This window comes from Ursus americanus, chromosome 23 (assembly GCF_024610735.1).
Source record: "Ursus americanus isolate L20-20 chromosome 23, mUrsAme1.1.p, whole genome shotgun sequence".
NCBI lineage: Eukaryota > Metazoa > Chordata > Mammalia > Carnivora > Ursidae > Ursus > Ursus americanus.
The window spans coordinates 18837262-18862417 of NC_142149.1; the positions used below are offsets into that span (position 1 = coordinate 18837262).

At 41.9% G+C, this 25156-nt stretch overlaps 1 protein-coding gene across 7 annotated transcripts in view; it reads left to right on the top strand.

Moving 5' to 3' along the window:
- BRCA1 (BRCA1 DNA repair associated) overlaps positions 1 to 25156 on the top strand; it is a 60235-nt gene that overhangs the window by 11640 nt on the left and 23439 nt on the right. For 3 of the 7 annotated variants that reach the window (XM_045781763.2, XM_087854344.1, XM_045781762.2), the window contains exons 4-12: positions 6114 to 6191; positions 7937 to 8025; positions 8569 to 8708; positions 9898 to 10003; positions 10690 to 10735; positions 11665 to 11741; positions 12352 to 15759; positions 16157 to 16245; positions 21180 to 21351. In XM_045781763.2, the coding sequence (XP_045637719.2) occupies positions 6114 to 6191; positions 7937 to 8025; positions 8569 to 8708; positions 9898 to 10003; positions 10690 to 10735; positions 11665 to 11741; positions 12352 to 15759; positions 16157 to 16245; positions 21180 to 21351 (4205 nt within the window). The remainder of the gene's footprint in view (positions 1 to 6113; positions 6192 to 7936; positions 8026 to 8568; positions 8709 to 9897; positions 10004 to 10689; positions 10736 to 11664; positions 11742 to 12351; positions 15760 to 16156; positions 16246 to 21179; positions 21352 to 25156) is intronic. The other 4 variants (XM_087854347.1, XM_045781764.2, XM_045781765.2 and 1 more) reach the window with 4 other exon arrangements.

Genomic DNA, 25156 nt, shown 5'->3' on the forward strand with positions numbered 1-25156 from the left:
GCATCCATGTATAGGAGTTGTGTCGGGGGATGCTTGGGTGGCTCAGTCGGTTGAGTGTCTGACTTCAGCTCTGGTCTTGATCTCCACATTCCAGGTAAGTGGTGAGTTAGTGTCAGAGAGGTTCGATGGCCAGATATATTGGATCATGATATCAGGGAATTCTGGAATTTAGCAATGGGTTGATACATCAGAGATGTAGAAATAGGCAAGACATGGATAATCTGACAAATAGATTGAACATAGTCTCTCAGGAGTCTAGGAGCAAAAATGAACACAAGTGTAGGGTGGTGGTGATAAGGGAAGAGACGTGACAGGGATCCAACCATAGGAGGCTGAGGGTTAGGGTTAAGATTCCTGTCCCTAAGAGGGGCGCCTGGGTGGCACAGCGGTTAAAGCGTCTGCCTTCGGCTCAGGGCGTGATCCTGGTGTTCCGGGATCGAGCCCCACATCAGGCTCTTCCGCTATGAGCCTGCTTCTTCCTCTCCCACTCCCCCTGCTTGTGTTCCCTCTCTCGCTGGCTGTCTCTATCTCTGTCAAATAAATAAATAAAATCTTTAAAAAAAAAAAAAAAGATTCCTGTCCCTAAGAGACAAGAACCTTAACCCATGGGACTGGGGTACTGGGCGAGGAACCTAGGCACAATCTTCCAGATGAAGAGCTCAAGATAGATTCTTGATCATTAGGACTAAATACAAACAAGAGGTTTGATCAAGAAGACAGAGCCCTATTATCAAAACTGACAAGGTTTGGTGGGACCAGCAACATGAATGGATGCTGAGGTGCTAAGCTATGGAGCTCTCAGGGTCTTTATTTCCTTTTAACGAGGGACTGCATTGGTTCACGATCTGTTGGCAGGAATCCAGGGCACCCAATGTAATTGTAGGAAGCCAGAAGTCATCCTGCCTTTATTTTGCCCAGACTTAGAACTATTAATTTATTGCTTCCTGCCAGGATAGATTTGTACCAACAGCTCAAAATTAAATGAGTTTCCATAACATTGTTAATCTGCTCAGGATGTAGACATGCCCAGAAATGAGCACTCTGAAAGTCCCCCAAAATTAGTTTGTGTCACTGTGATTTTACTGTTTCTTATCAGCTTTAAAAATCTGACGCCACTCTTTAGAAAGCATACTACATTGCCTAAAAAATATATTGTCTTTCCTTAAGCATTGGGCTTTAGAAAGTGAAGAGGCTGAAAACTTGGGGTGCCTGGCTGGCATGTGATTCTTGGTCTCAGGTTGTGAGTTTGAGCCCCACATTGGGTGGGGAGATTACTAAAAAATACAATCTTAGGGATGCCTGGGTGGCTCAGTCAGTTAAGCATCTGCCTTCGGCTCAGGTCATGATCCCAGGGTCCTGGGATCAAGTCCCACATCGGGCTCCTTGCTCAGCGGGGAGTCTGCTTCTCCCTCTGCCTGCCACTCCCCCTGCTTGTGCACTCACGCGTGCACGCGCTCTCTCTCTCTCTCTGACAAATAAATAAATAAAATCTTACCAAAAAATACAATCTTAAAAAAAAAAAGACTCAGACATTTTTACTGAGAACCTCATGTAGAACTTATATATATGTGTTCTCATTTCATTGGTGCATCACATGGATTCCCCAGAGCTCTAAAACGGAATTTAACAAATTCTTCTCAGCCTTGAAAGATATACCTATGTTCCATTGGTCTGTCAGTACTTTCCTTAGCTTAGTCTTTTCAAGTCATGTACAAGTTCATTTTCTCTTTTGAGTTTAGTTAACAACCTTGAGGCATCTGTTCTTTTTGTAGCGTAAGGAAAGATTGGAACCTATGTCTGGTTCTACTTGACCTATATACTTGATTTCTACGTACCTAGTTCCCCCGCATTATTTGTGTGATTCTTGTATGGGCTACAGCACTCTAATGTAGCTTGTCACTCTGGCTTAGCTGCTGTATGCTGCAGTACTCTGTTTGGGAGGTTCCCTCCCTATCCCTCCTATGAATTGTGTAATTATATCATTTGCCAGTATAACACACTGATGCCTCCTAGGGCCATTATGGTAGAGTATGGGTAGGATTTGCATCTTCTCAAGGAGTGGTAGCCTCGTCTGTGGCTCTTTAAAGGGGATTATATACAGTGCAGGTAGCTTTTTGACACCCCTGTCCCCTACGCTATAGAACGGTTGTTGAGTACGGCATGGTCATGAAGCATCTGTATAGGTGAAGAAGGACCCTAGTCTCCTTGACCATCCCTGGGGCCCATCTGTACTGTAAAATGAAGACAATACATCAGGGTTGTTGTGTAGAGTAAGAGAGGGCACTGTGTGTTTGAGAACTTGGTCAGTAAAAAGTGCTCTCTGCGCCTTTTCAACTCCCTCTTTTCTTTCGTGGTTCTTTTTACTGCTTATATCTGCTCCCTTCCCCAGTCACCTCCCTCGCCAGAATATTCTGTTCTTTATGATGGCATGGATTTTATTTTGCTTTTCCACCAAATCCCCTGCATCTAGAACAGTACTGGACATGTAGTAAATATTGGTGGTATGAGTGAATCCCTGCTTATAATGATTGTCCCCACAGCTGTCTCTACTGCTCTCTTCCCTTTTTCCTTTTCTACCTGTCTTTTCTCTGAGTCTTTTGTCTTCTTCCTAAGGGAAGATTGATCTTTATAGACACCACCAGTCAGTAGGAATAGTATTTTTTTTTAAGGAAGCAGACTTACTAGAATATGTTGCATTTGTCCTTCATGTCTTCTTAGCCATATTCGCTGAGATAACTACCAAAATTGTTCTCCATCCAGAGATGCTCTAAAAGCCCACCTGTCCCAGAAGGCTGGACCCTTCTTCATTCCTTAGACTTCTAGTGAGTGACTTGGTTATGCCAGCTATCACGGCACACATGGTGACTATGAAAATAAGTACACTTTCTCCCTTCCTTGAGCCTTTTTTTTTTTTTTTTACATTTTATTTATTTATTTGACAGAGAGAAAGAGTAGGAGAGCACAAGCAGGGAGAGTGGCAGAGGGAGAGGGAGAAGCAGATTCCCCACCGAGCAGGGAGCCCGATGTGGGGCTCAATCCCAGGACCCTGGGATCATGACCTGAGTGAGCTGAAGGCAGTCGCTCAACCAACTGAGCCACCCTGGTGCCCCTCTTGAGATTTTTTATAACGTTTTTATTGAAATATAATTTACATGCTATAAAATTCACCCATTTTAAGTTACAGTTCAGGGTTATGGGTTTTTGTTTGTTTATATTCACAATTGTGCAACTATCATTACAATCTTAGTTTAGAATATATATATATATATGTATTTTTTGTTTGTTTTGAGATTTTATTTATTCATTTGAGAGAGAGAGAGAGACAGAGCAAAAGCAGGGGGATAGGCAGAGGGGAGGGAGAAGCAGGCTCCCTGCTGAGCCAGGAGTCCGACGTAGGGCTTGATCCCAGTACCCGGAGATCACGATCTGAGCTGAAGGTAGACTCTTAACCATCTGACCCACCCAAGTGCCCCCAGAATATATTTTTTTAAGATTTTATTTATTTGAGAGAGAGAGAGAGTGAGTGAAAGAGAGAGAGCACGAAAGGGAGGAGGGCCAGAGGGAGAAGCAGACTCCCCACTGAGCAAGGAACCCGACTCAGGGCTCGATCCTGGGACTCCGGGATCATGACCTGAGCCAAAGGCAGATACCTAACCGACTGAGCCATCCAGGCGCCCCAAATTTAGAACATTTTCATCACCCCAAAAAGAAACCCTGTACCCATTAGCAGCTACTCCCCATTCTCCCTCCATCTCCTCTTTTGCAACCACAAGTCTACTTTTTGTCCCTATAGATTTGTCTATTCTGGATATTTCTGGATATTTCATGTAAGTGGAATCATACAATATATGACCTTTTGTGTCTGACTTCTAAGGTCAATTGCATGATGTTTTCAAAGTTCATATTGTAGCTTATCAATACTTTGTTCTTTTTGTGGCTGAATAATATTCCATTGTGTGGATATACCACATTTTGTCCATCCATTCAGTAGTTGATGACATTTGGATTGTTTCTGCTTTTTGGCTATAATGGGTAATGCTGCTTTGAACATTTGTGTACAAGTTTTGTGTGGACGTAGGTTTTCATTTCTCCTGGGAAGAAACTTTAGGAGCAGACTTCCAGAGTCATATGGTAACTCTGTATTTAACATTTTGAGGAACTGCCAAACTGTTTTCCAAAGTAGCTGCATTGCTGTATATTCCCACCAGCCATGCATGAGGATTTCAGTTTCTCCACATCTTCTGCAATACATATTTTTGGTTATGGCCATCCTGGTAGATGTAAAGTAGCACCTCATCATGGCTTTGGTTTACCTTTTCCTAATGGCTGATAATATTGAGCATCTGTTTATGTGCTTATTGACCATTTGTATATTTTCTTTGGAGAAAATTCACATCCTTTGCCTATTTTTTAGTTGGTTTATTTCTCTGTTTATTATTGAGTTGTAAGAGTTATTTATATATCCTGGATACAAGTCTCTTACCAGGTATATGATTTGCAAATATTTTCTCCCATTCCATGGACTGGCCCTTCACTTTCTTTTCTTTCTCTCTTTCTCTCTTTGTCTCTTTGTCTCTTTCTTTCTTTCTTTCTTTCTTTCTTTCTTTCTTTCTTTCTTTCTCTCTCTCTCTCTCTCTCTCTCTCTCTTTCTTTCTTTCTTTCTTTCTTTCTTTCTTTCTTTCTTTCGAGATTTTGTTTATTTGAAAGAGAGCAGGAGTCAGGGAGGTGGGGAGGAGCAGAGGGAGAGGGAGAAGCAGACTCCCTGCTGAGCAGGGAGCCCGACACAGGGCTCCATTCCAGGATCCCGAGATCATGACCTAAGCCGAAGGCAGACTCTAACCGACTGAACTACCCAGGTGCCCCTGGCTGTTCACTTTCTTCATGGTATTATTTGCGGCATAAAAGTTCTTGAGTTTGATTTAGTCCAATGTATCTAGTTTTTCTTTGGTTGTTTTTGGTATTTAAGAAATCATTGCTTAACCCAAGGTCAAAAGGTTTATAGTTTTAGTTCTCACATTTAATTCTGTGATCCATTTTGAGTTAACTTTTTTGGATTGTGTGAATTAGGATTCTAGCTTCATCTTTTTGCACATGACTGTTTGATTGTCCCAGCACTATTTGTTGGTAGGCTATTCTTTTTCTTTTTTTTTTTTCTTTTTTTTTTTTTTAAAGATTTTATTTATTTATTTGACAGAGATAGAGATAGCCAGCGAGAGAGGGAACACAAGCAGGGGGAGTGGGAGAGGAAGAAGCAGGCTCATAGCAGAGGAGCCTGATGTGGGGCTCGATCCCATAACGCCAGGATCACGCCCTGAGCCGAAGGCAGACGCCTAACCGCTGTGCCACCCAGGCGCCCCAGGCTATTCTTTTTCTATTTAATTGTCTTGGTGCCATTGTTGAAAATCAATTGACCGTAGATATATGGGTTTTTCCGTACTCTCGGTTCTGTTTCATCAATGTATATGTCTGTCCTTATGTCAACACCACACTGTCTTTTTTTTTTTTTAAAGATTTTATTTATTTATTTGACAGAGATAGAGACAGCCAACGAGAGAGGGAACACAAGCAGGGGGAGTGGGAGAGGAAGAAGCAGGCTCATAGCGGAAGAGCCTGATGTGGGGCTCGATCCCAGAACGCCGGGATCACGCCCTGAGCCGAAGGCAGACGCTTAACCGCTGTGCCACCCAGGCGCCCCAGCAGCACACTGTCTTGATTTACTATACCTTTGTAGTGACGTACTGAGTTTTTAAACTAATTATGATCATTTTACTTAAGCTATTTACCATTTATATCTGGTTATGCAGTGTGAGATAATTATGAATATATCATTAAATATGCCATATTAACTTTTTAATAAGTTTAATTTGATCATAACAGTCAGCCATATGCATGTAAGTTCATTTTTCATAGATCACTGCTTATGTAGTTTGGTTTCTGCTTATGCAGCATCTAAAAACAATTAAAGCCATTGGTTGTAATTCACCTGCCATTACCTTTAAAATGGCTCTTAAGGGCAGTCGTGAGATTATCTTTTCATGGCTATTTGCCTTTTGAATACTCTCTACCAGAAAAAAAGTAACTTGAATTGTTCTTTCATTCTTTATAACTTATAGGTTTTGTATGCTGAAACTTCTCAACCAGAGGAAAGGACCTTCACAATGTCCTTTGTGTAAGAACGATATAACCAAAAGGTATCTAACTTGGGTAGTGATGGGAGGTTGGACACAACAGCAACAGGCAAAAGTAGAAATTCCTTAATAACGGAGCTGGGGTTCCTGTCAAACTATTCATCAGTAGAAAAATATATAAATGAGTGTTAGGCTGATGGAGTAAGCCTAAGTACTAAATGACTTATTTCTGAAGTCATTTTCTTAAAAGTTTTATAGTGGGTTTGTCTTATGAAGGTATGAGCAATTCATTGCTTCTTTCTAATGCTTCTGAATGGCGCAAAAGCGTGCAGTCTTATCTAAAGTGGGACTGTACCATTCTGCCCCCATTGTCTCCAGGTCCTGCTTTTCTTTTTCTTTCTTGCGCTTGTTTCTACTTATTTATACACGCACAGTGTGGTTATACGTTGTGGGTCTCTCCCACCAGGATATAAGTTCTCTTAGGGCACTGGCTTTTTCAGTCTCAGCACTGTGTTTTCAATGTTTGGCACATAGTACTCACTCAGATATTTAAAGGAATAAATGAATTATATTGTCCTGCAGCTTTCCTAAACCAAAATCTCTCTTTGGACATTATCATCTATGATGTGGGAAACAAAGGCAGAAGAAAAATTATTAAACTTCCTTACTACTTACAGCCTATTGACAAGTCCCTGAAACAGGCAGAGTGACCTTCCTCTAGGGACTCAACTGCCTCCATGTTGACACTTTGCTAAGGGCAAATGGCAATCTTAGCCTGACCCTCCAGGATCTTGTAAGTCTACTTTAACATATAAAAATTCCTTTATCTCTACCCCCAAGATACATATTGGCAATCATCCCCCAAGCATATGACCCACCCGTATACATCTGAAGGGTCTCATGACTAAGGTTTTATTAGACACTAATAAATGACCTTTTCCTAACAATAACTAGCCCCCTCAAGGTCCTAGAAACCTTGCTCCCAAAATTCCTTAGAGACTTAAGCTATCCCTAACTCCCTCCCAACTTGAATGTATATAATGGACCACTCCTCGTGACCCTGGTGCAGCTCTTCCTGCCCACAGGTCCTGTCCCTGGGCTTTAATAAAACCACCTTTTTGCACCAAAGACGTCTCAAGAATTCTTGGCTTCAAACCCTAACATCTTTCCTACATCAGTCTATCTGTGCTTTTGAAGTAACGTAATCATCATTTCACAGAAATCCCTGAGAGCTCAAATTAGAAGGTTGGGTGGCTGGAGTTCAGGTATTAAGAATGGTAAGATCTCGGGGCGCCTGGGTAGCGCAGTCGTGAAGCGTCTGCCTTCGGCTCAGGGCATGATCCCGGCGTTACGGGATCGAGCCCCACATCAGGCTCCTCCACTGGAAGCCTGCTTCTTCCTCTCCCACTCCCCCTGCTTGTGTTCCCTATCTGGCTGGCTGTCTCTCTGTCAAATAAATAAATAAAATCTTAAAAAAAAAAAAAAGAATGATAAGATCTCTATACAGTGGATGTATATCTACTATGGATTCAGAGTACTGTAATTTTAGATAGTTACAGGCTTTTGGTAGGCTTGAATGGCAAAAAGGAAAAAAAAATTATGAAAACAACCAATCCTGCCACACAGTTTGTTCTGATGTTGATGATGTTTTGATTGTAATGTAATGTCACTAATAGCTCTGTTCTCTAAATATAATTTTTTTGCTGTTGCTACATCTGTTTTTCGTTTACACATCTTTCCTTATTTTAGTGTCCTTAAAAAGTTGATAATCCTTTGCTGAGTGTGTTTCTCAAACAATTTAATTTCAGAAGCCTACAAGAAAGTACAAGATTTAGTCAACTTGTTGAAGAGCTGTTGAAAATCATTCATGCTTTCGAGCTGGACACAGGATTGCAGTGTAAGTGTTGCGTAGCCCCAGGGGCCGGCGCTCAAGTGGCTGGCTGTCCATTAAAACTCGGAAGTTTTCACAGTTATTCTGTGAATAGGCAATAACACCTTTTGGTCTAGGTTAATTTTAACTCTTTATCTGTGATTTATTTTTTAAATCATTCCCACTGGTCTCACACCTCATTTTATAGGTCCTGAGATGCACTTTTTTTTTACATTTTAGCATCTCCAAAATTAGGAGTGATTTACCACCTGCGGTGTGCCATTGTTAATTTAGTGTTTTTTTCTCTCTGAGTGGCGTAGAAAATAATGGTGTGTCTTGCATCATTGGTATCTTGGATTCGGTATTAAAAAAATTAGAAATAACTTTGACAGTCTGTGTGTTTCCTAGGAGTAGAATTTCCAAAGTAGATTTTAAAAAATGATAGGTAAGCTTTAATGCATTGTCTTAATAAACCAGAGAGAGCATGCACAGGATTTCTTTTGGTTCTTTTGATACAGTTACTATATTGTTTCTAACTACAACAATAACATTTTCCTTTGTAATTCATAGTTGCAAACAGCTATAATTTTTCAAAAAAGGAAAATAACTCTCCTGACCATCTAAAGGAGGAAGTTTCTATTATCCAAAGTATGGGCTATCGAAACCGTGCCAAAAGACTTCGACAGAGTGAGCCTGAAAACCCTGCCTTGGTAAAGCCATTTTCATTTATTCTGGTAACATCTCTTTATTGAGCATTGTGAATTAGTGAAGGTGCTAGATGCTCATGGATTTACATAAAAAGTCAGTAAACATGGGGCACCTGGGTGGCTCGATCGGTACGTGTCCTACTCTTGGTTTCAGCTCAGGTCATGATCTGGGGGTCATGGGATCGAGCCCTGCGTTGGGCTCTGCTCAATGCAGAGGCCGCTTCAGAGTCTCTCCCTCTCCTTCCTACTCAATCGCTCTCTAATAAAGAAATAAAATCTTAAAAAAAAAAAAAAAAACTTCTTTAAAAAAAAGGCAGTAAACAAGGTAAGATAGTAAATTAAGTGATTGGTCAAGATTTAGAAGAGCCGAGAGAAGGTCCCTGTTTTTACCTAGTGTGGACAAGAGAGACCTTCTGGGTCCATGCCCTGCTTTAGTTCTTTATCCATTCTGGCTTGTCTAAAGTAGCCATGAGGTCACTGATGGTTTTAAGGTTCAAGCTTGCTAGTTTTTAAAATAATCATCTCACTGCAGTTCTTCAGGAAGTATCTTCTAATTTATTTTCTTTGAAAAGTTGCCTGGGAAAAAAGTCAGTTTTTACCATTTGAAAATTGCTTCAACTTAAAAGGTGTAATTGTCAAAGAAAATGCAGTGATTTGCTCTGTTGTTACTTGCATATGAATGAATAATGCAGATTTTAAAAATAATAGTTCTCATCGTACCAGCATTCATTTTTCAGTAGATGTTGAAGGACTCAAAAAGAAGGAAAGCTTCATCAAAGTAATGTTGGATTTTTAAATATTCTTTCCTGTACTGAATGTTCTTAGGATTGCTGGGTTTTTATTCATAACCCTGTTATCAGATGTGATTGGAAATGTGCAGTAAATGAATCTCGTTCCCTGTCTATACTGTAACACAAAGTATTAGCTTCAAAATATGCTTTTCTTCAACAATTACATAGATAATACATATTCAGTTTAGAAAAGTTTAAAACAACAGAGAGGGAAAAAATATTCAAACCACACATAACTCATTCATTTTGATTTGTAGTTTGCCAAGTGTTTTTTTCAGGTATCAGATTTTAGCTAATTATGATGGTCTGTTTCGTCCGTCCATGGCCTGGAGTTTCTCTCTAAGAAAAGAAACACAGAACTGACCAACAATTAGTTGATCATTCTTTACTGTACTGCTTAGCAGGAAACCAGTCTTAGTGTCCACCTCTCTGACCTTGGAATTGTGAGATCTCTGAGGACAAAGCAGCAGATACAGCCTCAGAATAAGTCTGTCTACATTGAATTGGGTAAGAGACACAGGTTTTGTAAGTTTAGAATAATAGTTGCTGGATTAGTGTCTTACAGTGATAACAAAAGCCTCATAATTTATACAATGGCTGGGAACTTTGGGAAGTGAAAATAAAATAATGTATTTTTCCAGGCTCATGGTGTTCTATAAACAGAGTAAAAGATGTAGCGATCACCTCTTTATAAAATAAGATCCTTGGTCTTTTCCCCTCTTAAAGATCTCATAAGTCCCGAGACAACAGGTGTGGTGTCATAAAAATAATCAAAATAACTATAATAGCGAATACCAGGGGGCACTTACCACGGTCCAGGCGCTGTTGGACCTTACTTGCATAGCTTATTAAAGATGTATGGCAAACCCCCGAGGTTGTTAATATTATTATACTTATTTTACACATGAACAAATAAAAGCACGCAGAGGTTAAGACATTTTGCCAAGATAACAAAGCTAGCAAGTGGCAGAGCTGTGACTCAGGCTTGGGAATTCTGACATCAGAGCCTGTGCTTGTAACCACTTCTCTTTGTTACCTGCCATATGTATCATTGTGTCTGCAGATTTTATATATAGTCAGTGTGCAGTAATATTTATTGAATGAATATCTGTTGTGCAACAAGTACATTCATCGAGTTTAATCCTTTCAATAAAAATCCTCTTATTGATTTGTTATCTGGGGAATTTTTTTAGGATCTGATTCTTCTGAAGATACAGTTAATAAGGCAAGTTATTGCAGGTGAGTTAAAGAGAGCCTTTGTCCATGAAGTTGGCATTTTGTATTTAGTTAATTAATATTAAGGATTGGTATTTAGGTTAGAATCATGACATTGGAATAGGTCTTAAAGGTCGTTTGCTTTTTATAGGTGAGAAAACCTGAGTGGAGTCCAGGAGAGTATAAAATAACAGAATTCTGCTCAGACTTGCTTCCAGCAGATGGTTGTGTCTAACTTAGTTCCTCAGGCACAGTGGTAGTTTGGCTCCTGAAAATATTAAAAGACTTCATTTTCAATTCTTTTTCTGTTCCTTAATTCCATCTATCTCTCAAGTGTTGTCTACATAAATTATACAATAATCTACAAGCCACCCACCTCCCAACTGGGTTACCTGTCAAATTGCTTTCCTTAGGAATTATTGCTTGACCCTAAGATCTGTGATGGCTTGTCTGAACTATGGTGGTACCATTGCCAGTCAGATCTTGTTTGCAAATGACTTTTTCCTCATCTCTCATTGGGAGGAAATGTTTTTTAGCTAGAAGAGAAGCACGGAGGCAGTGTCCACTCTATCCCAGTGCTCCCTTTGTTTAAGTATCTTTGCTCTTGCTTTCTCATTAAGATAGACTTTTAAGTTATGTTGGTTTTTTTTCCTTTACTATCTTTGGGCTATTGTTTGCCTATCATTTAAATTTTAGTTCTCTTTTCCCCGTCCATAAAGCAATGTATCTATACAACTCCTCTGATTTTTGTGGCTGTTTTTCCTCAGTCTTTGACCATTTCATTTTGACTGGAAGTTACTAAAGCAGAGCGCAAATTTCAAAAATTGAATCAAATTGATCAGCTTACTGCAACCGTACCTAGAGGAGCTGAAATGCTCGATCTTGCTTATTTGACAACTCTGTGAGCGTATAACTAGTGTTTTCTCATGAAGGCTTCTGTCTTTTCTCCATAGTGTGGGAGACGACGAGTTGTTACAAATCACCCCTCAAGGAGCCAGGGCTGAAGCCAGTTTGAATCCTGCAAAAAAGGGTAATGACAAGTCTTCCCAACTTAACGAGCACTGAAGAGAGAATGGGTAGATCCCGTATTGTAATCAGATTATTCTGAAGACCATTTGGGACATTTATAATTCACAACAGAGTTAGAATGTCTTTCTTTCTCAAGTATCGTGGTACAGGCTGATCTGTTTCAATGGCACGAGGCTGATGTGATTATAATAGTACCCTATGTAACTGGTTGTTGCCTTTTACTTTTAACTGATGTGTTTGTGTTTCATCTTTTGTACACTGGTATTTAAATATAGGGAGTATGAGTCTAAAGATAGAACAGATCACTGTCTATCTGATGCCCAGTTTGCTTTTAGTCAGAGGTTAGGGAAATAGGAGGTGTGGTTTATGAACAGGGAAAATTCTGAAATTAAAATTTTAAGTATTTTGAGTGGAAATAATGAGAATCTAGATAAACAGGAATTCTGTGAAAGTGCATGAGCTACATCTTCAGTATACTTGGTGGTTTATGAGGCTAGTTTCTCTAAAAATAGCCAGGTGCTTTATTTCCACCCCCAAGTTGTATTAAATGTATATATTCTTTTCATGATAATTCAGTTTTTAAGCACCTTGTTGTTTTTGTATACTTTCAGCTGCCTGTGAAATTTCTGAGGACATAACAAATATTGAACATCATCAATCCGGTAATAAAGATTTGACCACCACTGAGAAGCATGCAACTGAGAAGCATCCAGAAAAGTATCAGGGTATTTCTGTTTCAAACTTGCATGTGGAGCCATGTGGCACAAATACTCATACCAGCTCATTACAGCATGAGAACAGCAGTTTATTACTCACTAAAGACAGAATGAATGTAGAAAAGGCTGAATTCTGTAATAAAAGCAAACAGCTTGGCTCAGCAAGGAGCCAACAGAGCAGATGGGCTGGAAGTAAGGAAACATGTAATGATAGGCAGACTCCCAGCACAGAGAAAAAGGTACTTCTGAATGCTGATCCCCTGCATGGGAGAAAAGAACCGAGGAAGCAGAAACCTGCATGCTCTGACAGTCCTAGAGATTCCCAAGATGTTCCTTGGATAACGCTGAATAGTAGCGTACAGAAAGTTAATGAGTGGTTTTCCAGAAGTGATGGAATGTTACCTTCTGATGACTCACATGACGGGGGCTCTGACTCGAATACTGGAGTAGCTGGTGCGGTAGAAGTTCCAAATGAAGTGGACGGATATTCTGGTTCTTCTGAGAAAGTAGATTTAATGGCCAGTGATCCTCAGGTTGCTTTGATACGTGGAAGTGAAAGAGTCCACCCCAAGTCAGTAGAGAGTAATATCGAAGATAAAATATTTGGGAAAACCTACCGGAGGAGGGCGAGCCTCCCTAGCCACACGAATGAAGACCTAATTATAGGATTTCGTGCTATAGAACCTCAGACAACGCGAGCCCATCCCCTCACAAATAAAGCAAAGTGTAAAAGGAGAACTACATCAGGCCTTCTTCCTGAGGATTTTATCAAGAAAGTAGATTTGGCCGTTGTTCCAAAGACTCCTGAAAAGCTAGTTGAGGGAACCAACCAAATCGCACAAAATGGTCATGTGATGAATATTACAAATAACGGTCCTGAGAATGAAGCAAAAGGTGATTATGTTCAGAACGAGAAAAATGCTAACCCAACAGAATCATTGGAAAAAGAATCTGCTTTTAGAAGCAAAGCTGAACCGATAAGCAGCAGTATAAGCAATATGGAACTGGAATTAAATAGCTCCAGTTCGAAAGCCCCTAAGAAGAACAGGCTGAGGAGGAAGTCCTCCACCAGGCACGCTTGTGCACTTGAATTCGTAGTCAGTAGAAATCCAAGCCCGCCTGATCATGGCGAACTACAGATCGATAGTTGTTCTAGCAGTGAAGAGATGAAGAAACAGCATTTGGACCAAATGCCAGTCAGACACAGCAAAACGCTTCAGCTCATGGAAGGTAAAGAACCTGCAACTGGAGCCAGGAGGGGCAGTAAGCCAGGGGAACAGATAAATAAGAGACTTGCCAGTCATACTTTCCCAGAGCTAAATTTGACAAACGTGCCTGGTTTTTTTGCTAACTGTTCAAGTTCTAATAAACCTCAAGAGCTTGTCAACCCTAGCCTTCAAAGAGAAGAACCAGAAGAGAGCCTAGGAAGGATTCAAGTGTCTGATAGTACCAGAGATCCCAAAGAGCTGCTCTTGGGTGGAGGAAGAGGTTTGCAAACTGAAAGATCTGTGGAGAGTACCCGTATTTCACTGGTACCTGATACTGATTACGGCACTCAGGACAGTATCTCGTTACTGGAAGCTGACACCCTAAGGAAGACAAAAACAGCACCAAATCGACGTGCGAATCTGTGCGCAGCAACTGAAAACCCCAAGGAACCTATCCACGGTTGTTCTAAAGATACTAGAAATGACACAGAGGGTTTTGCAGATCCACTGACATGTGAAGATAACCACACTCAGGAGACAAGAATAGCAATGGAAGAGAGTGAACTTGACACACAGTATTTATACAACACATTCAAGGTTTCAAAGCGTCAGTCATTTGCTCTGTTTTCAAATCCAGAAGATCCAGAAAAGGACTGTGCAATGGTCTGTGCCCACTCCGGGGCCTTAAGGAAACAAAGTCCAAAAGTCACTCTTGAAGGTGGACAAAAAGAAGAAAATCAGGGAAAGAAAGAGTCTGAAATCAAGCATGTGCAGGCAGTTCATGCAACTGCAGGCTTTTCTGCAGTTAGTCAGCAAGCTAAGAAGCCAGGTGATTATGCCAAATGTAGCATAAAAGGAGGCTCTGGGCTTTGTCAGTCATCTCTGTTCAGAGGCAAGGAAGCTGAACTCCTTATTGCAAATAACCATGGAATTTCCCAGAACCCTTACCATATACCACCACTTTCTCCCATCAGATCATCTGTTAAAACTCTATGTAAGAAAAACCCGTCAGAGGAAAGGTTTGAGCAGCATTCAATGTCACCTGAAAGAGCAATGGGAAATGAGAGCGTCATTCAAAGTACAGTGAGCACAATTAGCCAAAATAACATTAGAGAAAGCACTTTGAAGGAAGTCAGCTCAAGCAGTGTTAATGAAGTGGGTTCCAGTACTAATGAAGTGGGTTCCAGTGGTGAAAACATTCAGGCAGAACTAGGTAGACACCGAGGACCTAAATTAAATGCTATGCTCAGATTAGGTCTTATGCAACCTGAAGTCTATAAGCAAAGCCCTCCTGTAAGTAATTGTAAACATCCGGAAATGAAAAGGCAAGGAGAAAATGAAGGCGTAGTTCTGTCTGTTAATGCAGATTTCTCTCCATGTCTAATTTCAGATAACCCCGAACAACCGATGGGAAGCACTTGCGCTTCTCAGGTTTGTTCAGAGACACCTGATGACCTATTAAATGGTGACAAAATAAAGGGAAAAAGCAGCTTTGCTGAAAGTGACATTAGGGAAAGATCTGCTGTTTTTAGCAAAAGTGTCCAGAAAGGAGCCTTCAGAAGAAGCCCTTTAGACGAAACACGTTTGGCCCAGGGTCACCAAAGAGGGGCCAGGAAATTAGAGTCCTCGGAAGAGAACACATGCAGTGAAGAGGAAGAGCTTCCATGCTTCCAACACTTACTATTTGGTAAAGTAACCAACACACCTTCTCAGCCTACCAGTCACAATGCTGTTGCCACAGAGGGTCTGTCTAAGAAAACAGAGGAGAACCTAGACTCACGGAAGAGTAGTTTAAGTGACCTCAGTAACCAGGGACCATCAGCAAGGGCATCCCAGGAACATTATCTTAGTGAGGAAGCAAGGTGTTCTGGGAGCTTATTTTCTTCACAGCACAGTGCATTGGAAGACTTGACAGTGACTACAAACAGCCAGGATCCTTTCTTGATGTTCGATCCCCCTTCCAAACAAGTGAGGCATCAGTCTGAAAACCTGGATGTTCTGAGCGACAAGGCATTGGTTTCAGATGATGATGATGAACGGGAGCTTGGCCTGGACGAAGATAATCACGAAGAACAGAGTGTGGATTCAGACTTAGGTACTGGAACCAGGTTTTTGCGTTTGCCCCGTCGTGTTCTAGAAATGAGCTAACTGTTGATGCCTTGTGGGGGAGCACGTTTTACAAGCTTCCAACTAAAGCCACTGCTTCTTAAACTTTACCCATGTTCCTCCTAAGGTGCCTTTCCCTAAAAGTCCTTTACCCAGCTAGCACATCTTCTCTGTTTGAATGAGATCTAACTGTTGGTGGACTTCTTTCTGGTTTTCGTTGTTTTGATTTCTGAGAGGAAATCCGAGTGTCCCAAAACAAGGAGCTTAATCATTTTACATAACATGAAAGTGAAGTTTGTCCTGCCAATGGGAAGGCATGGGTGCGGCAAGTTGCAGTGTGTGCTGTCTGTCTGTTTTTACATCTGAAGCTATTTTTATCATTTAAGGTGAAGTGGCATCCGGGTATCAGAGTGAAACAAGCCTCTCTGAAGACCGTTCAGGGTTGTCCTCTCAGAGTGATATTCTAACCACTCAGGTAAAGAGCGTGTGTGTGTGGGGGTGTCTGTCGTGTCCTCTGCGTTCGGGAGCATGCACCCCACATTCTGACATTTGCTTGTATCATCCTTTGTTTATTTTTTTAAAGATTTTATTTATTTATTCGACAGAGACAGCCAGCGAGAGAGGGAACACAAGCAGGGGGAGTGGGAGAGGAAGAAGCAGGCTCATAGCAGAGGAGCCTGATGTGGGGCTTGATCCAGAATGCCGGGATCACGCCCTGAGCCGAAGGCAGACGCTTAACCGCTGTGCCACCCAGGCGCCCCGTGTATCATCCTTTAGAATGAATGGTCTAACAGTTGTGTGTGGTACCTGGTCTCCTCCAAGTAGATTGTTAGCATCTGAACGGGACTCATGCTGCCTTTTATTTCATACACACACATACGTGCAGACCAGCTGGCTCATGGCAGCACACTCAATCTGGAATTTAATGAATAAGCTAAACCTTCAAAACCAATTCTCCCTATAGCAAGTATATCTATGAGAGCACTACTGTATCAAAGAGAGGGGGTGTGTTCATTCTCGGGGCGAAATTGGAGCCTACAGAGTTCTCTTTCTGTTAGAGACAATCTAGCCTTGCGTTGTTTGTAGAGATTTCTTGTTCTTTCTCTTCTAATTTGGTAGTTGTTCTTTGGTGCCTGTAAGTCCCCTTTTTTCTTTAAAAAAGAAAGCACACAATTTTACTTCTTATATCTCGTGCTCAAGACCAATATCAGGGTTACTTATGAATGGGATAAGAGCCTTGTCATATCTATGGCATTTGATAACAGGAATGTTTCAGTACTCCAGGAAGAATAGTCTCGGAAAAGCACTGTATTACAGCATTTAAAGATTCACACCAGCATCTTCACAGAACAGGTAATAGTAGTTGCCCTCGGAGTGGGGAAGTAGAAGACTGGGAGGAGAAGGAGGAAGCCCTACTTTTCTCTGACTATCCTGTGCCTTGAATTTATACCATGTGCATACATTAATTATTTAAAAGATTAAATTCTGTGGGTTACTCAGTAGTCATTCTTATTAACTTACTGATACATAGTCTTCATTCTTCTTCCTGTATGTGCACAAGGATATGTGTATACCTTATCTTTAAAAAATATTTATGTCCGGGGCGCCTGGGTGACGCAGTTGTTAAGCGTCTGCCTTCGGCTCAGGGCATGATCCCAGGGTCCTGGGATCAAGCCCCCCATCGGGCTCCCTGCTCCGCTGGAAGCCTGCTTCTTCCTCTCCCACTCTCCCTGCTTGTGTTCTCGCTCTCACTGACTGTCTCTCTGTCACATAAATAAATAAAATCTTTAAAAAAAAATTTATATCCTACTCCACGTATTTACATTGTAATGTTGTGTTTTCTATGTCATTAAGTTTTCTTCAGTGATTAGTTTTTAATTACTATATAGTATTCTGTCTTTTGGGTGAGCCATGATTTATTTGACCTGTTGCCGAATATGAGGGTTGCAGGGTAAGAGGCACAGTTTGCTATTATGTACAGCACTATGGTAATATCTTTTATTTTTTATTTTTTAAGTAATCTCTATACCCAACACGGGGCTCAGACTCACAACCCCAAGATCAAGAGTTGCATGCTCTACCGACTGAGCCAGCCAGGCACCCATATGGTAGTATCTTTTTTTTTTTTTCTTAAAGATTTTATTTATTTATTTGACAGAGATAGAGACAGCCAGCGAGAGAGGGAACACAAGCAGGGGGAGTGGGAGAGGAAGAAGCAAGCTCCCAGCGGAGGAGCCTGATGTGGGGCTCGATCCCATAACGCCGGGATCACGCCCTGAGCCGAAGGCAGACGCTTAACAATTGCGCCACCCAGGCACCCCCCGTATGGTAGTATCTTGATAGCTAAATATTTGCCCACGTTCCCAATGATTTCATTAGTATAAATTCCTAGGACTGGAGTGTTTGGTCTTTGATACATATTGTTAAATTGTTCTTCAGAAAGATTGAATGAAGCTGTATTCTTCCAGCCCCCGTGGACTTGATGGTTCCCATTTCCCTGTACTTTTGCCAAAACCAGGTGGTATCCAGTTTTAAAATCTTCTAATTCTTGGCCTTGCTGTGAGGACTATAGAAAGAAAGGGCTTGTCTTCTCCTGCCCGTTTTCTGTACAGAGCAGATCCCTCTAGGACTGAAACCTTCTGGAGTCAGGAAGAAACCCGTTCTGCACCTGAGTTGTCACCAGTGTTCTCCCCGCCTACGGGATTGCCATGGTGACTAAATGAACAGAAAGACTAAGGAGGCCTTTCCTCTGCAACTCCTATGAATCTTTCTGGGTGTGGATTTGGGGCTCTGTCGACCTTTCACCAATGCCTTTCACCTTTTTGTCCCTTGTGTTTTAAGGTTGTAGGTCCTGGTTTCTGATTCTATCCATCCTCCTTGTTTTTCACATTCCTGATCTTATTCACAGAGATATGTCTATTTGTTGAAGATTCATTTTGCCAAGTGTTTTTATCAAGCATCTACCCCAAAACAGACTTAAGGTCAGGTTTCCTGGCTAACTTAAGTCTAGAGTAGCACAGACAGGCAAAATGATTGAAGTGGGATCTTTTCCCTCTATCTGTTTAATCGAACTAAGGAGAAGTATATAGGAGATAGAGAAATCCTAGTTTGGTACCATCAGTATCTGTTTTTTATCAAAGACGGATTAATTAATTATTTATTCATTTTTGCATCAAACATTTACTGAGTACTTAACTACCTGCTAGGCATTGGGAATACAAAAATGATTAAGGAAGGATTCCTCCCATCAAGAAACGTCGGTATTCCACTTCCATATGCTAATGCATTAGTAGTATAAAAGAGGTAGTGCGGGATCATCTGTTCCTGATAGTAGATGTAGCTGGTGGGGACTTCTGAAGGAGCCATTTGAGCTGGGCCTTGAAAGAGGAGAAGAATTTTTCCAGATAGAGAAGGGAGGCAGCAATCAAGGCAAAGACGCAGAGGCATGAAATGTCCAGAAAGCACAGATCTGTCCTGTGTAACTGGAAAACGACATATGAGTAGTTTAGGAAAACAATGCTATGCTTAGGAATTTGGACTTTATCCTGAGGGCAGTAATGAGTAATAATTATATAGTGTTCAGAAGGTATTGACTGAGCAGTGGTATACCACTAAAATCCTTATGGAAGAAAGAGACACGGTAAAAATGGCTTTTAAAGAACTTCCACAGTAATGCAGCTGTATTAAAAAAGATCAGAGTAGCATGTTGGGAATAGAAAAGAATAAGGCTAATTCCAGAAACACTAAAGAATTAGAATAAAAAAAAAAAGCCTCGGTAAGCAATTTGGTTTTGGTCTCCCAAGTGTATCTGGGCAATTACCTACAAGGGAATTTAGGTTATAAAGTAATTCCTTTGGGAAAACCCAAAGGAAAGTTCTCTAATTACAGTTCTCCTGTTACTATTTTTCCTGATTTTCTAACCTATTTCATGGCCACAGAGAGGTTAGATGTGATGGTCGTGCCAGAAGTGACTAATACAGCTTCTGAAGCTTATCAGTTGGCTGTGCACTTGGTTTCCTTCCAGATTTACTGAGGCCGCCCCAGGGCCAGGGTGTGATCAGCGACAGAACTACCCACAAGCACCACGTGGTGGCAATGGCGCTGCTGGTTGGCAGCAGGGCGATCTCAGGGCAGCAGCAGAAGCCTTTGTGACGCTGGGAATACATTTTCTGGTCATAAAAACCTGAAAACTGTGAACTCGGTATTGCAGGAGAAAGGAGATGGCTTGTTTTTAGTAGCGAGTGATGTCATTTTGCAAGGATCAGAAGCAACAGAGGGTAAAACAGTCTTTCCCTGGGGTTTGCCGGCAACCATTGATGTGCCTTCTACCAGTGATGAAGAAATGTATGTTTTGGAAAGCTCCTTATTTACCAAGTACTTTGCTTATCAAAAACCTAAGACTTAGCAGATTTCTTCTTAAAACGGAGAAATAAACATCAGAAGCCCCATAAGCAGGAAGAGCCCATTATCTGGGGGCGCCTGGGTGGCTCAGTCGTTAAGCGTCTGCCTTCGGCTCAGGGCGTGATCCCAGAGTCCTGGGATTGAGCCCCATGTCAGGCTCCTCCGCTGGGAGCCTGCTTCTTCCTCTCCCACTCCCCCTGCTTGTGTTCCCTCTCTTGCTGACTGTCTCTGTCTGTCAAATAAATAAATAAAATCTTAAAAAAAAAAAAAAAAGCGCCCATTCTCTTGAGTTGAAAACAGTAACTGTCCTTACAGGATTACCCAGGGCTCTTTGTGCTAGATCCTTCCCTCCAGCAGGTCATCTCTAGGTACCCTCTCCGCTTGCAGAATGGCAACACCATGAGGGCTCTAATCCCCAGCACTAGAACAGTGCCTTGCGTATAATACATGGTCAGCAAATAGTTGTCAAAGGAACAAATAGATAAATCAGTGGATCAGCTCTTTGCTCTCTCTCTTTTAGAAACTAAATGGTCAAAGAATCCCAGAAAAGGAACAGCCCTTACCAGCTAGAAATCAGACATTATTTATACGGACTAATCTAAATCTCGTAAGAGTTCTACAGTACCAAGTCTGTGAAACACAGCCTGTGTAAAATGTTAACAGAATCATGCTAATTTTAAATATCGTGTTACCTTCGTTGTTTCTTTTTTTTTGCTCCCTCGCTTTAAAAGAAAATAACCAACTTTGAAAGGACATCACGATAAAGCCAAGTCTATTTGGGAGAGTTTGAGGTGTTTTTTTTCCCCACTCTAACAACATTCTGAGATAATTTCATGGGCATTAATTGCAGGAATATGGTTGGATTAAAGGGTGTTCAGCCAGAACTCACAATTCCATACTAGGTGGCTTCGGTTCCCATGCTAAAATTAATTGGTGTGACATATCCTTGCTTTGTGGCAAGTTGCTGGAAGAGTGTGACTTTCCTGGTGTCATTTCTTGTGTTCACAGCAGAGGGATACCATGCAAGATAACCTGATAAAGCTCCAGCAGGAAATGGCGGAACTGGAAGCCGTGTTAGAGCAGCACGGGAGCCAGCCTTCTCGCAGCTCCCCTTCCCTCCTAGCAGGTTCTGGTGCCCCGGAGGATCTGCTAAATCCGGAACAAAACACATCAGAAAAAGGTTTGTCATATTGGCCTAACTCTGGTATGTTAAGCGGAATTCTTCTCCCTAAGTCTTTATCCTTCTAAAAAGTGTGGGCCTAGGGGCGCCTGGGTGGCTCAGTCGGTTAAGCATCTGACTCTTGATTTCGGCTCAGGTCATGATCTCGGGACTGGGATCAAGCTCCACATTGGGCTCCGTGCTCAGCGCAGAGTCTGCTTGTCCCTCTCCCTCTGCTCCTCCCCCCACTCATGCTCACGCTCTCTCGCTCTCTCAAATAAATAAACTCTTAAAAAAAAAAAAAGTGTGGGCCTAACTCTGACATTTTATGTTCTTTGCTCAGCATAGGTTTGCTGAGTCACTCCATGGGTAATTTTATTTAGAGCCTTGCCTCCGTTCCCTGCTCACAACTAATTTACCTTATAGAGTAACCAAGACAGTCATGAAGTGCCATTGTCTGACTGAGTACCCACAAAGAAGAGATGCTACGGGGACCCCATAGGAAACTGAGTATGATGCGGGAGACTGGAAATAGGCAAACCTTCATTCTAGAAAGCTTAGAAAAAACAACACTCAGACTTAGTCCTTTTAACAGTGGTGTCAGGTCCCAAAGCCCTAATTAATGCGCGTTCTGGTTTTGAGAGAGCTGTCCTAGCTGTCAGGAATTGCACCATGATCCACAAAAAGTCCAGTTATGTGGGAGAGGCAGGCACTTTATACCAGCATTATGGTTATCAACAAGACCGGATGGACCTCTGAGCGAAGGCATTTGGAGTATCCAGGCAGGTTGGAATTGATCAGAGCTGACTTCCTGTAAGAAGTGAGCACTGAGCTGAGGAATAACGTGGAGTAAATGAAGGAAAGCGAGCTGAAAGTTTGAGTCTTTAATTGGACAGAGCCTTGTGGAAGATAGCACATCAGGCAGGTTGTAAATAGGGGCAGAGCCACAGACACATGGGTGAGAGGCTGTGTGCAGGCACGGGTTCCACGGTGGGGGGGCGGGGGGGAGCTGCTGCTTAGGGACAGGCACGTGTGGTGAGTCCCCCCAAAGTGTTCTTCACTACTGTCTCCGTGATACCTACCCAGCTAACTTAGTGTGAAGGTTCCTTTTTCGTCGCTCCCTTCTGCAGCTCTGCCGGGGCCTTTAGGGCCTGTCTTTTCTTCTTTCTAGGAACTCAAGTCTCAATTCTCCAGAACAGTGTGGCCCTGGTCCCAGAATGCGCCTTGCAGTATTTTTGTGTTCAGGGAGAAACAGTAGCTCATGCATGAGAAGCTGGGGACTCTGTTGCTATGGCAGTGGTTCAAAATGTATTTCCTTAAATGCTTTCTTTGTAACTGTACCTTCATTTGTTCATCTCCCAGATAATGAAGCCCAAAGTCCCGTCCCCAGCACAGTTCTCTTCTTTGGGGTGCTTTCACCATCTTCAGTCTAAAAACAGACTAGACTTGCCATGTTAATGCACAACGTAGAAAATGGTATTGTCTGGCTTTGAATACGTGTGTAAATCTACTGTCTCCTCTTTGGAGTGTTGTGTGTGTGCATTTATTTTTTCCTGAAGATCTGCAGACAGCGTGTTTCTTGTGGCTTGCTTTCCTTCATTTTAAAATTTCATAAATGCTATATTTTTACACATTATGCTGTACTATGGATTTGAAAACCTTTTTGAAAATTTCTTCTGAATTTCTGTGTAACATTTTTGTCAGGAGCTTTTACTCTATCCTTTAAAGTAAACTTACTCACAGTCTTCTTTCTCATAGCATCCGCAGAGTTCTGAGGTAGGTGGATAAATGTTGAGAGGAGAGAGGAGAAGCTTATGAAAATTTCCTGGTTTAAAAGATAAAAGGTGCGAGGCGCCTGGGTGGCTCAGTTGGTTCAGCGTCTGCCTTCAACTCAGGTCGTGATCTCAGGGTCCTGTGATCGAGCCCCATGTTGGGCTCTCTGCTCAGCAGGGAGTCTGCTTCTCCCTCTCCCTCTGTGCTTCCTCTCCTCTCTCTCTCCCTCTCTCTCAAATAAATAAATAAATAATCTTAAGAAAGAAGAGAAGAAAAGAGTCCTTATGGTGCCTGGCTGGCTCAGTCGTGTGTTCGAGCCTCATGTTGTATGTAGACATTACTAAAAAAAGGAAAGAGAAAAAAGCCCTTTCTCCTAGCTCCACAGAGAGCGTCCTCCATGACCTCTTACATTGGCATAACTGAAATATCTTGTACAAATTGTTCAAATGCTACTTCTCACTAAGACCTAGCATGAGCCACCATATTTTTTATTGCAAGTTTTACCTCTCTGACTTCTCCACTTTACCCTGTTACTCTTTTCATAACCCTTACGAACTTTTAATCATACACAATTTGTTTTTGCTTACTGTTGAGAATTCCTCCTCACCTCCCACTAGAATGTAGATTCCATGAGGGCAGAGAACTTTTAGAACACAGTAGGCACTCAGTAAATATTTTAATTCACATTATTAAAAAACTCAAAAACCCACCCCAGACTTACTGAAAGGAAATTTCTGGGTATGAATTCTGAAATTTTGTGGCTTTATTTCTGAAACAGTGTGAGTATCAAGTTAATATCAACTCAAGTTTTGTGACTTTTCCTCTCGAGTTGGTTTGAGTTGAACTAAAATTCAAGCAAACTTCTTTTTTTTTTTTTTAAGATTTTATTTATTTGTCAGAGAGAGAGCACAAGCAGGGGGAGCTGCAGGCAGAGGGAGAAGCAGGCTCCCCACTGAGCAGAGAGCCAGACTCAGGGCTTGATCCTAGGACCCAGGGGTCATGACCTGACTCGAAAGCAGACGCTCAACCGACTGAGCCACCCAGGGTCCTGGGATGGAGTCCCACATCTGACTCCTTGCTCAGCGGCAAGCCTGATTCTCCCTCTGCCTGCCGCTCCCTCTGCTTGTGCTCTCTCTCTCTCACAAATAAATAAATAACATATTAAAAAATAAAATAAGGATTTTATTATTTGAGAGAGAGCACAAGCAGGGGGAGGGGCAGAGGGAGAAGCAGACTCCCTACTGAACAAGGAGCCTGCCCTGTGGGGTGGGGGGGCTCAGGGGGCTGGATCCCAGGACCTCCCCCCCCATCTTGACCCGAGCTGAAGGCAAACGCTCAACTGACTGAGCCACCCACGTGCCCTGAACCAATATTCTTAAAATGATGAAGGCCCTCTTAAAATGATGAAAGGTCTTCACCTCAAATGTTCTGCCCTTAGCATAGATCTGTCCTGTGGTTTATCTCGAGGTCATTCCCAAGCCTGCATATTTTTGTGCAAATGTGTATCCTTACCCATTATAAATTATGTATACTTCCCTCTACATGTAAAGCTGTTTCATATCAGGCATTTGGTTGGGATTTTTCCCTCCTGGATTACCTGTCACTCAAAAGCAAACATTAGCATTTGTAAGATCACAGTCCGTTACAGTGGAAGTGATTTTTAGACACATCTGAGCTCCTCTGTCCCACAATATATTCATTCCTGGAAGCACTTGTTAAAAATTCCTAGGCTTCTGCCCTGGAAATTCTGAATCAGTTGGGGTGGGTGGGTTATGGTGGTTTTTTTTGTTTTTTTTTTTTAAGATTTTATTTATTTATTTGACAGAGAGAGGCAGCCAGTGAGAGAGGGAACACAAGCAGGGGGAGTGGGAGAGGAAGAAGCAGGCTCCCAGCGGAGCAGGGAGCCTGATGCGGGGCTCGATCCCAGGACTCTGGGATCACGCCCTGAGCCAAAGGCAGACACCTAACGACTGAGCCACCCAGGTGCCCCTGGATTATGTATTTTTTAAAACTCTATTTCATTGTAGGTCCTGTACTTTGTAGTTTATAATTT